The sequence below is a fragment of the Coenobita brevimanus genome, chromosome 71 (genome assembly GCF_032717465.1).
Source record: "Coenobita brevimanus isolate Jiangsu-jjx chromosome 71, ASM3271746v2, whole genome shotgun sequence".
NCBI lineage: Eukaryota > Metazoa > Arthropoda > Malacostraca > Decapoda > Coenobitidae > Coenobita > Coenobita brevimanus.
The window spans coordinates 55873920-55887173 of record NC_137024.1 but is presented as its reverse complement, the minus strand read 5'-3'; the positions used below and the strand labels follow the sequence as shown (position 1 = coordinate 55887173).

General features: G+C 40.9%; 1 protein-coding gene across 3 annotated transcripts in view; it reads left to right on the top strand.

Annotated features, from left to right (window-relative positions):
- Window positions 1–11039, top strand: part of LOC145406659 (opioid-binding protein/cell adhesion molecule homolog) — a 201637-nt gene extending 190598 nt beyond the window's left edge. For all 3 annotated transcript variants that reach the window (XM_080277744.1, XM_080277745.1, XM_080277743.1), the window contains 2 exons: window positions 170–383; window positions 10391–11039. In XM_080277744.1, coding sequence (XP_080133870.1) covers window positions 170–383; window positions 10391–10533 — 357 coding nt within the window. In that variant the 3' untranslated portion in view covers window positions 10534–11039. The remainder of the gene's footprint in view (window positions 1–169; window positions 384–10390) is intronic.
- The last annotated feature ends 2215 nt before the right edge of the window (window positions 11040–13254 follow it).

The following is a 13254-nucleotide window of genomic DNA, read 5'->3' as shown; positions in this document are numbered from 1 at the left end:
TAATAACATAAACGGGTAGTATCTGTCTCTCTTCCTGTATATACTAGTGACAAAGCAGTTCATCCTGCGGTATTAGGATGGTGAAATACGATGGTGAATTAAGATAAACTGTTATTATACACATGCGTTCATTTTAATAACAATAACTTTCTCCCTGCATCGCTGACAGAGCCTGGAGCCGCCGCAGTTCATCCTGTGGTATCATAACAACCAGATGGTGAACTACGACCAGACCCGCGGGGGCACGACCGTCACCATGGACCACCACGACCCCACCACCTCCCGCCTCACCATCACCTCCGCCGCCCCGTCAGACTCCGGCAACTACTCCTGCAGCGCCGCCAACACCGTCCCCGCCTTCATCAATGTATTCGTCTCGCAAGGTGAGTATACGGTGTGCATAGGTAGATAGATAGATAGATGCATAGATAGATAGATAGGTAGGTAGATTATTGACCACCGTTTAGTTGGACTGGAATACCGATAACAATATAAAACAGCAAATATAAACCTCTCAGCAATTCAAGATCATAATATGTAGTCGAGAACACATATCAAAGAAGCACCAGCAGCAAATAATGAAACTTAAACCAAGAGAAGAAAATAAATACATGAACTTTACATACATATACGTAAAGTTCGCATCACCATAAGGCATGAATTTGAGTTTTTTTTTTCCCCCGCTTACACCGTCCTAGTCTTTATCGATGTATTCATGTCGGAAGGTAATATAAAGTGCACATGCGTAGACATACACTTACACATAAATTAGATACATATATACGTACATACATTTACATACATACATACACACACATAACGTACACATACATACCTACATATGCAAGATGTGGGGAGTGATGATGGTGATTGATGATGATTGATGATGAGGATATTATTATGATAATGATTATGAATGTGATGATGATGATGATTGCTTTTGTTATTATTATTATTATTATTATTATTATTATTATTATTATTATTAATATTATTATTATTATTGGCGTGATAAAGGTGATGAGTAGTGATGACGATAATGATTATTTTTACTATTCTGAACACGGTAATGAATAGTGGTGAAGATAATAATGATTTTGATTATTATGAAAACGAAATGAGTGATGATAATAATGATGATGATGATGATGATGATGATGATGATGATACCCGTCCCATTGTTTTGAAACTTCAGGTACGGTACGCAGGCCTGATTAAAAACACAAACTCTTCTTTGTACACCTTGTTTATGTAACCCAAGATACGGTGACGTCATCTGGGTACACAGCTCCTCCTCTTTAATTTTTTTCGTAACACATCCTGAGGCACAGAGTCGAAAAATATGACTTGATAAAAGCTCAAAGGCATATGTGTGTCGTGAGGTACAGAGGCAGGGTACAAAAGTTGGTTTACACTCTCTCTCTCTCTCTCTCTCTCTCTCTCTCTCTCTCTTTCCACCCAAAGGCAGGAAAACAGGTCGTGGTGATGATGATGATGATGTTGATGATGATGATGACGATGATGATGATGACGATAATGATTTACAAGTAGAGTAGGCCCAGTGTCCCTCCGTGATGCATCCTATCAAAAATATTAATCTAAGAACAAAGAATAGAACCAGTCTCTCTCAGTTTAGAAATATTAGCCAGCAGAGGAGAGGTAAAAGTAAGTGATGTGAAATGCCAGGTAAACTTTTGTCCCGGGCTGTAGGGCAGGGTACAAAAGACATATATTTTGTTATTCTTGGTGATACTTTTGTCCCCTAAGGTGTGATTACGTCGGCTCAGTGTCTAGAAAAGGAGAATTATTACTTGTTTTTTGTAATGTTTTTATCCTAGTGCTTTGTCTGGCGTTGTATAGGTACGCAGGGCGCACACACACACACACACACACACACACACACACACACACACACACACACACACACACACACACACACACACACACACACACACACACACACACACACACACACACACACACACACAAAACCGTATGAGGAAATTCTACTCGAGCAAAAACATCACCAATATGTGCAGTCTACAGCCATAATTTTGTCGCCCACTTCAATATTCGTTTTTTCATCGTTCCTATGTACAGATAAGTATATTTAGCTCTGAAGAGACTTATTTTTTTTTAAGTAGAGGAATTAAATCCAGCTTTTGTTAACCCTTGCACAGTGAGAAGGTCAATGATAGAACAAGGCAGTGCAAGACGCTTTGGAGGTAAATGGACTAAAAAAAAAATATTGTCCTGTTTAATTGTACAATAAACAATAATTCCATCTCTTCCCATTCGTAAAATATACCACTTTAAGACAGGGTACACGAAGCATTTTTTCTTTTTTGTTTTTTTCTTTTCTTTTTTTTTTTTTGCGTCATAGATCCTCAGGGACAAACAGTGCAAAAAAAGAGGAGAGAGAAACTGACAAAACAGCTGACAGAAATAGCATGCGGACCTCAGCGTGCAATTAGTAGCGATGAACGGAACACGCCAGGTGCTCCTTCGTTCCGTATGGCGTCTAATTCCGCTAATCACCTGCCGGCCAAAGGTAGGAGTATTAATCAGCAGGCTACCAAAGACAGAGGGAGATATTGACCAGGGAGATATTGATAGAGGGAGATATTGACCAGATAGAGGGAGATAGTGACCAGGGAGATATTGATAGAGGGGGATAGTGACCAGAAAGAGGGAGATATTGGCTAGAAAGAGGGAGATATTGACCAGATAGAGGGAGATAGTGACCAGACTGAGGGAGATAGTGACCAGGTAGAGGGAGATAGTGACCAGAAGGAGGGAGATAGTGACCAGATAGAGGGAGATAGTGGCCCCGTATGCCCTAGGAAGTAATTTTTGTCTTGCTATCTCCGGACGATTTTATTCAACTTAGGGGAGACTATTCGAGCTGGGGGATTTCGGTAAAGCCTTCATTAACCCCCTCACGGCCAAAAATCGTCTTTAAAGTGAAAGTAATCGGGAGGAGGGAACAAGAACGATGGGATAAGTCACCGGTTGCAAGGGGGTTAAGGTCGTCAACAGCAGAACGTCTCTCTCTCTCTCTCTCTCTCTGGGTAAGATATAGTCTCCATTATTAACCCCTTCAGTACGAGAGGTTTTTCTTGCAAATCGCGTGTTTTGTAGCAATCGTGAAAGGTAAAATGCGTCATCGGAGTGAAGGGATTAATTAGCCAGTATACCTAGAGGGAAGTAAAGTATCACACACACACACACACACACACACACACACACACACACACACACACACACACACACACACACACACACACACACACACACACACACACACACTTATAGAATAATGAAAAAATATAGATACTACTGTCTTTATTAAACCACGAGAAAAATAAAAAATCCTAAATATATCCTAGTAAAGAAGGTTGAATGCTGTCATGCCTTACAAAGCAGTATATTCGTATTAAGTCAAAATTATAGAAAAAGACACAATATCCCTGAGTCCTCCTAAATCAGAATGACGAGCCATAATATTTTGTCATTATATTTTACCGATATTTAAGTGTTCGTATTGAGTCAGTGGGGAAAAAAAAAGCATAATCTCACTCAATATTGTATAGATATTGAAGTCCTCGAATGAATTTATTTTTAAGAACTAGGAATCAAAGCGGTATGTTATTGGAGGTGTTGTATTTTTGTTGTTGTTGATGTTGTTGTTCAAGGTTCGTCTACATGTGACCCCAGTGGACTGCAGGTTCAGCTTCCCCCTCCCTCTCTTGCAATCCACCATCCTCCTTCCGGGGGATAGGGAGGGAGTTGGGGGATGTGAAAGCGTCCCCCTCCAGCTCTAAGCAATGTAATATCACTCTGTACTCTATATGGATTATGGATAGAGCGTATGTAACCTCATTCATTAGATATATAATTGCAATCTAAATAAAGGTTTCATGCAAGCCAGGAAGTATTTGTCAGACTGTAATAAGGTCTTTGTACCGTAGTAAGGCCATTGTACCGTATGCACCTCAGGACAATTTCTCAAAAACTCAGGGTTATTGCCCATGAAGATTATCTGGAATTGGGTGTAAGTGTATTGAGTGTGACTGAAATATCCGTGACGACCGAGGAAGGGACATTCTCTCTCTCTCTCTCTCTCTCTCTCTCTCTCTCTCTCTCAACCTTATTTTCGCCATTTTCAACTTTCCTACTACTACTACTACAACTACTACTGATGATGATGATGATAATAATAATAATAATAATAATGATAATAGTAATGCTAATGCTAATGCTAAAAATAGTAATAATAATAGTAATAATAATAATAATAATAATAATGACTGAAATAAAAAGAACTCTGGCCAAGGACATTGACCCTTTATGGCTGGTGAATTTCTCCTGCAATTTACATCACCTTTCCATTTAATTAACCAGAATTATTCATTACAGAGGCAACGAATAACTTATACTTGATGTCTGTGCCACTTGAAATTATTACACTGTTGCTGTAAATTGTTTGCAGTGATAATTAAGCCCTGAAAATAGACGTCATTCCGTCGTCAGAGAGAGTAAAAATCATCTCTTATTTCCCCAGGCAATAATCATACTAACATACCCTAGTGAAGTATGCGTGTAATAACCTACTTTTCGCATACTTTTCACATACTGGATTTGCTGTTAGGTATTGTGAGGAAAATACGAAGGACGCCTTTACCTATGTCGCTCCTGCTGGCAGAGAGGGCCGCCTTCACGTGGTGGCACGGACATAAATGAGGCGCACCACTGAATGAATTACCTGCCCCTCAACTCCCTTCCTAACCTCCAAAGGGGGATGGTAGACTGCAGGAAAAGAGCGACTTCAGCCTGCAGTCCGCCGAGTTCACGTTCAAATGAGTCAACAACGACGCCAATAACAACAAGAACAGCAACGACAAGGACAGTAATTAAAAACAACAAGAACAAGAACAAATAATAACAACACTGAGGAAGAGTTGTTATGATAATGTCCTAACCCGACCCCAAGACAAAGGTGGTTGACTCTACCGTGTGACCCAAGAGCACTTAAAACTTAATCATCCGTAGTGAAGCCTGACTATATTAACAAAAAGTCCTTGATCTCTCTGTCTTTATAGAGCTTTTAACTCTCACGATAAGATTAAGACGATAAGAGGGCTGATTCATTCCCCACGTATTTTTACATCATGCACATCACTATAGTTTTCTCACCATAACATTACTCTGATTTTCATTCTTTTTCAGCCTATTTCACGTAGCTCAGTATCATAAAAAGACAATATTGCGGCTCTACACACTTTCCAAAGCACTTCTTCGTGATTAGCACCATTCTAGTGTTAATTTTATTCTTACAGCCCAGTTTTCAAGATGGATAGATGGCACTTTTAGGCCAAGTTACAGTAAAAAGAGTATAATAAGAGAGTAATTCTTTTCAGTCCGATGACATGTTTTATAGTTTCGTTTTTGCTACCCAGAGGCGGTTTATTCAGTTTAGGACAGTGAATGATAACAACAACCAACACCCCCAGTTCGAAAAGCCTCTCTCAGAACTGAATAAAATTGTTTGAGGGTGGCAGGAATAATAATAATAATAATAGAAATAATAATAATAATAAAAGACGCCACCAGTTCAAGGAATTAACCGCTTGACTGGCTGGGTTTCCCCCGACTGACCCAAATCGTCTTCTTTTTGCCTAATAAACATTCCCAGGTATATCAGGAACAGAGAAAGGGTTAATCGAAATAGGTATAGTTTTGAAAGTGGTATAGTTTTTGAAGACATGGACTGCCAGAAATTCTCCGTAAAACAAAACGGACTGATGTTAACCTGAAGAAAATTCCCAAGTTCATTAACACAGAAAAGTTTTATTTGTTTATTTATTATTTTAATCATACGAGATATAAATTTTTTTTCGTTTCAATCAAGCTGTGACGAGATGATTATATTCAATGATTTTATTCAGTTGTAATAATGAAGGCTGTATCTAATCCCTCCTAAAAAAAATGAAAAAAAAAAAAAATCGAAGCTGAATAATGCATAGAGAGAGAGAGAGAGAGAGAGAGAGAGAGAGAGAGAGAGAGAGAGAGAAATACATCATCGGATTGAGGTGGTTAAAGTGCACAGAAACATGGACACAAATTCCCGGTATGCAAGGATAGATTTTTTTTTTTTTTTTTTTTTTTTACTCTCGATTCTCCTGTAATCTGAAACGCTGTACAGGTAATCCGGGCATTCAATGGACGAGTGGTGGTGTGGGGTTACTGAGTGGGAATTGCCGTGAGTGGGCAGTGCTGGTCATTTCTCCCTCATATTTTTACTTTTTCGACCTGTTTTTGTGGTTTTAAAAATTTTCTCTTCGTTCTTTTCCTCGATTTCTTATTTCTTTTAAGCTTTTTGCCTTTTTTATTATTTTTTTTTTTTGCGTTTGCCCTTTTTCAGCTTTTGTTTTTCTCGTTTCTTGATTTCTCATTTCACCCATTTTTCCGTCTTTCATTTTCTATTTTCCCATTTTCTCCACGTCTACTCTTCTTCTGGTTTTAATATTTTGCATCATTCTTTTTCCCTATTTTTTCATATTTTCCAACTTACTTTTTCCCTATTTTTTATCTCCATTTTCCTTCCATTTTTTTCCCCCTTTGTTACTTGTCTTTTCCCCATTTTTCCTTTCTTCTTTTTCCTGTTTTGTCTTTATACTTCACTATTTCCCATTCTTCCCTTTTGGCTCAATGTTAACCCTGAATTTTCTCCTTTAATCTGAAACAATGCACGGAGAATTCTGACGCGTATTTGGAGAGAGTGTGTGTAGTGTGCTTCGTGGTAGTGGTGGATGGGGAATTGTAGTTGTGTTCTACCTCAGCTTTTGACTTTCTCTAATTTCTCCTCTTTACTCTCTCTCTCTCTCTCTCTCTCTCTCTCTCTCTTTCACTGTCTCATTTCTGTTGTCATTTCCTGTTTTTCCCCCAGTTTTGTTTTTGCATTTATTTTTCTGTGTCTATATTTCTTACTTTACTTTTTCCCATTTCTTTTTTTTTTATTTTTCTAGCTTTCCCTTTCCAACATTTTTTTCTTGTTTCTTTTCTGATTTTCTCTTGCCAATATACCTTTTTATGTAGTCCTTTTCGTATTCTCATTCTCTTATTTTTTATTCTTCATTTATGTAAGTTTTGTTTTCTGTTTTCATCCACTGTTTTACCTTCATTCTTTCTTTTCCTCATTATTCCATTTTTGTGCCTTTCATCAACAGTTTTGTCATTATTTACTTTTTCTCCGTTTCTTTTTCTCGACTGGTTGAAGTACTTACTCCACTGCAATAAAGTCGTATTTAAAGATTGTTCCTGTCGTTACCAGATGATTGTTGTTTTTTTTTCAGCAAAGGAAGAGCCCATGATGATAAAAAGGCTAATGAATGTTATGTGAAGCCTTCTTGGTTAAAAAAAAAAATGTCCCAGGATTAAGGAAAATTGTCTAAGAACAGCAAGAAGTGAATGAAAAATAATGAAATTTCGTCTTGTTGGATCCAGAAAGGAGGAAAGAGAAAATACGGACTGAGAGACCTGTCAACACCATGTCCATTTTTCTGCTGTTTTTTTTTTTTACCATTTTGCTCTTCCTCTCTCGTTTTCCTCCTTTTTCTCAGCTGACTTGCTAACCACTCACCACAGTTAAAAGAGTCAAGGAGGGAAGTGCAGGCAGCCCCTAAATCTGTCCCCATAATCTGCGAACAATCTTTCCTCATCCTTGTTACGCGTAGACTCCAACCGAGGCAAATTATGAGGTGGTTTCAGTGGGACTTGTCATCAGGGGGGGTGTCATGTCGGTCACTCGTAGCAGACTTGTAGTACGACCATCACACATGCCAGGACAGTCTCACACGACCCCCCCACCACCTCAGTACGACCCCCCCCCTTTAGTCCCTTTCATCACCTGTCCTTTCCTTCTCACCTTTCTGTCTCCTATTCTCTCACCCCAGTAATTCACGTGAGTTATATTACCTCCCTGTTTGCCAACACACACACACACACACACACACACACACACACACACACACACACACACACACACACACACACACACTTAACCCTCGTCATTCCACGCCATTAGCCGAGCACTCTCTCTCTCTCTCTCTCTCTCTCTCTCTCATTTAAACATAGCACACAGTTTCAAAATCATTCACATACCCTCGTACCTTACTACCATTACCACTGCACACACACACACACACACACACACACACACACACACACACACACACACACACACACACACACCATCTAATTCGTACCCATTGGTCCACATGCCGTATATGACGTTCCAATTTGTCACCGCCTCTGTACACGATACGCTGACACACATTCATTCACTCGCACGCACACACATACATGGCCACGCACACACACACGTACACATGGCATAATTTTTTGCCAGCGTTGTACCCGAAATACTCACTCGTCACTACCTTTGAACACACACACACACACACACACACACACACACACACACACACACACACACACACACACACACACACACACACACACACACACCATATTCATCCCCGACTGATTGCCTGACCAGCCCATCGATCACAACTCCATATAGCTAATACATACATAAACACCATCCATCACCATCATGAATATCACACCCCCTCTCAGCGCTGTAATTATTGTTTTCATTAATACTTTTGGTCTCGTATAAAGGGATTCTGCTCATATTATGTGCCATTAATACCCTTTACTGTGTCATTTATAAAGTGATAGTGATTCTGGTCTTATATTTCTATTATTAACAAGAGTCTGTGCCAATTCATATAAAGTAATTCTTTTCTGACATTACGTGCTGTTACAATTTTAACATTACACAGTGAGATTCCATTTTTAATAACCCACGCTTGCATCCATTTCCATATCAACACATAGTCCTTTTGCAGAAATAGTAAGGTCATCCATCCATCCATCCATCCATACGTGCATACATGCATACATCATAGACTATATATATATATATATATATATATATATATATATATATATATATATATATATATATATATATATATATATATAATATGCGCTTTTAACGTGGAGTATTTGATATGGTATTGGCCACACACACACACACACACACACACACACACACACACACACACACACACACACACACACACACACACACACACACACACACCAATTCACCTCCTCGCCAGACATCACACTGCCATATAAATTCACCAAGACATTCGCCAAGGCATCTGTGGCCCTGTGCTGAGGCTCCAGGCAATATATTCAATTAATCAATCAGGGAAGCAATTACTCAGGAGCTTCGGTGGCCCAGTGATGTCGTGTTCGCCTGGTGATGCGCGTGTGCCCCGAGTGTAGGGCCTGCATTCACGTCGGTATAGGAATCTTCTTAATGCGTCGTCCTAAGCGATTTATTTTGCTTAATATAAGATACTGGTCTATTCTGTGTTCCTTAAGTATTTGTGCCTCACTGATATGCTGTAAAATATACCTCTTAATAACAATAAACCTGACCTGAACAAGGTAATCCTAGCATACCTCAAAATGGAGGGGTCAGTATGAGTGTCCAAGTGTTAACATGGGAGGGTATGTTGTGTAATCAGCTGGTGCGTGGGAATTATACTGCCTGGATCAAATATTTAATAAATCGCAAAAAAATCTTTATCCTTTACATCACTGTACACTCTTTTCACAGCTTCGTTTACACACACACACACACACACACACACACACACACACACACACACACACACACACACACACACACACACACACACACACACAAATTCCCACTAATTCCCTTCATTTCCTCCCAAGTGACAGGACAGTGGCCACCCAACGCCTCGGGTGGGGAAGCTGAGATCAGGTAGGAGTGGGCCGCGTATCTCCCCCTGCTTTGTGTGTGTGTGTGTGTGTGTGTGTGTGTGTGTGTGTGCGAGGGGGGGGGGCACAGTATTTACATTGACCGCCTTCATTTTCTCTTCAAGTGGCAGGACATAAGCCATTCATCGTCTTGGGACTGATCGGGGTGAGGGAATATGTCTGTATTTCTGCTGCTGCTGGTGTGTGTGTGTGTGTGTGTGTGTGTGTGTGTGTGTGTGTGTGTGTGTGTGTGTGTGTGTGTACGCAGATGGTATGTGCCGAGGTGGTGTGTGCTCAGGTGGTAGTTTTTTTTTTTTTTTCACTTAACCCCTCCTCCCGCTCATTTTCATCCGTAGGGGACAAGATAAACGAGGACCCAGGAACTCAGGCTTGGTAAAATTGGGAAGCTTGTCTCTGCCTCCTTTGCTGGTGTGTGCCCAAGTGGTGGCATGCGCAGGCGATGGTATGTGTAGGGGCGATTAAATTCTTTCGCCAATGACCTTCCTTTCATTTTCCTTCCTAGGCGACAAGACAGCGGCCATCCAGCGCCTCGGGTCCGGGAGCTGGGGGCTGTTAGAGGTGGGGGGCTTCTCTCTCCCCCTCCTCCTGGTGTGTGCCCAAGTGGTGGTATGCGTTGCGGGTCTGGCGGTGTGTGCGGCCACGTGATGGTATCCCCGGCACCAGCAGCAGCAACAGCATCACCGCCACCACATTCCACGCTCACCCTAACACCCTTTGTAGTGTCGCTGTGCCCGGAGGTAGTCTGGGCCTTATTCTCGTAAATGTGAGATTCGTTGCACTTGTTTCGTGGCGATTTATCCCCTCTTTTACAACTTATTCCTCTCTCTTATCTTTTACAAACGCAAAGTACGATATTAGAAAAAATTACGTACAATCTTATATCCATAGAAATAATACCATACACCTTATTATCCTTTTATATACTACTGATGCAAACCGTGTCGATATTAGAAAGATATTACTAGCATACGAGCCAGCATCAAGGTGAAATATGCCAACTGAATCGCCATAGAGGAAGTGCCACGAAGTCTTAGAAGGCAGCGAGATTATGGCCCTCCGTCTTCACCTGTGTAAAATAGACTCTGAAAATCGGTGAGTTTATTCTAGTGGCGCCAGTTATTACAAGTGATATAGATTTCCAGACCACGAAACCAATGGGCAGTGTCTGTTTATGACATTAATTCATGTTTCAGACCACGTTAATTTTGGACTTACATTAGCCCATACGACTTACTGAACTTATATAGCTTGGTTATGGATGTGAAGACCACGAGACCAATAGGCAGTGTGTATGGTATTTATGGTATTTCAGTTCTAGACCATACGAACTCTGAACATATGTCACGGTCTTCGTGTATTTACGAGGGAAGTGTTATAAGGTAAAGTTTTTTGAACTGATGAGACGGAGTTGTTGAATCAAAATAATCGAGGATCATTATAGGACGAAGCTGAAATTTTTACCCTATTTATTCCAGTCCGTTCCCTTGTAGAACTAAAAATGGGACCTGGAACTGCAAATCGATTGTTGGGAGTTAAAGTCTGGGGAAATGTGTGTTGGGTATTTTTCATGTCATTCGCGCACTCACAGGTAGGTAATATGGGTGAGAGGTAAGCACGGGAAAAGGTGAGAATTTAAGTTTGTAATTCTCTGACATGCGAACTACACAAAACTTACGGTCAGAAAGAAAGTCTCACTAGAGGTGTGTTGTCTGTCCGAAACGTTGTAGAAATAATGAACTTAAGCAGATTTCTGTGTCTACCTCCCACCCATTTTGCTATCAGTAAGTTCTTTTCCCTGTCCTAGCTGGTTGTAACTATCAGAATGGCGGGAAAATATGCCTTCTAAACGCAAGATCTGAATATTCCAAGTAAGACAGGGAAGAGGAACGCGATATTAAATGAAGAAAAAATATGTATACCCTCAAGAAAGATCTAAATATTCCAAGTGAGACCAGGAAAGGAATTTAATATCTAATGGAAGGAAAAGCAAAACTCTTACGCAAGATCTGAAAAAAATGCAACTCTCAAAGAAGACGTGAATATTCCAAGTAAGGCAAGGAAGAGCAACATAATATAGAAGAAAAAATCATGACCCCTACGCAAGATCTAAATACTCCTAGCAAGAAAAGGAGGAGGAGGAGAATATCTTGTAGTAACGTGGCTCTACCAGTCTACACTTACACCCCTGAATCTCCAGTATTGTATCAGTATCTCCATGGAGTCTCCTAGTAGTGGTAATTATTGTTCTGTGCCGTTGCATGTTATACCTCAGATGTATCACTAAATATGCTACCTGTGATGTGGGGTAGCCTGTGACATTCCATATTTTGTATATATATTTTTTCTGATTGTTTTTTGGGGAAGAAGTATGGGTTTGATTTAGCAGCCACTTCAGCGCGAGGATGTCTTATTATTTATTTATGTATTATTTATTTATTTGTTTATCATGGTGGTACTTGACGATCTTATTCAGGATAGGTGAGCAGGTAAACAGTGAAAGCGTCTGTGTGAGGTAAGTTTCCTTGCTTTCGTCCCAGGTTCTTCTGAAACGTGAACACAGTGGACTGCAGGCTGTAAGTTGCCCTCCTTTTGCAGTCCACCATCCTCCTTTCAGAGGTTAGGGATGTAATTGAGGGACATTTGTATAACCAGGCAGTGGGTCCCCTCCGGCTGCATCGGTTCCACCACATGAAGGCGTCTTTGCAGCACCTGTGCCAGATATAACCCTTCTATCTCCAAATGTCTCTCCCAGGCTGAGTAAAATCGTCCGGAGGTGACAAGAATGAGTAAAAAATGTGTCATTATGGTGAAGGGGTAAATGACGTCCCTTTTATTTTATTCTTGTTATCTCCAGAAAATTTTAATTTGCATAAGAAACTAATCCTTCATTAATCCATTCATTAATTCCTTCACAGTTAGTTCTCCTTAAGCTGAATAACATCGCCTGGAAGTAGCACGGAAGAGAGAGAGAGAGAGAGAGAGAGAGAGAGAGAGAGAGAGAGAGAGAGAGACGTCTTGGCAGTGCTGGAGGGGGGGCTTAGAGAAACCAGGGAACGTACCAAAGTAAACTGAGGCACCTGCACCCGAACCGAAGACAATCAAGAGTAATGGGGATCGTCAAGGGAGAGGGGGAGGGGAGGGGGGCGAGGAGGGGGACAGGGACGAGGAGGAGGGAAGGTAACGGGGACAGGGGACGAGGAGGGGCGGGGGAGAAAAGGATGGGGAGTTTGTGGGTTAAACAGGGGACAAGGGGGACAGGAGGGGTCAAAGGGGAGCCAGGGGAGCAAGAAAGGACAGGGGACGAGAGGTGTGTGGGGGGCGTGAGGGAGAGCAGGGAGGAAAGAGGGTGAGAGATGTAGGTAGTCA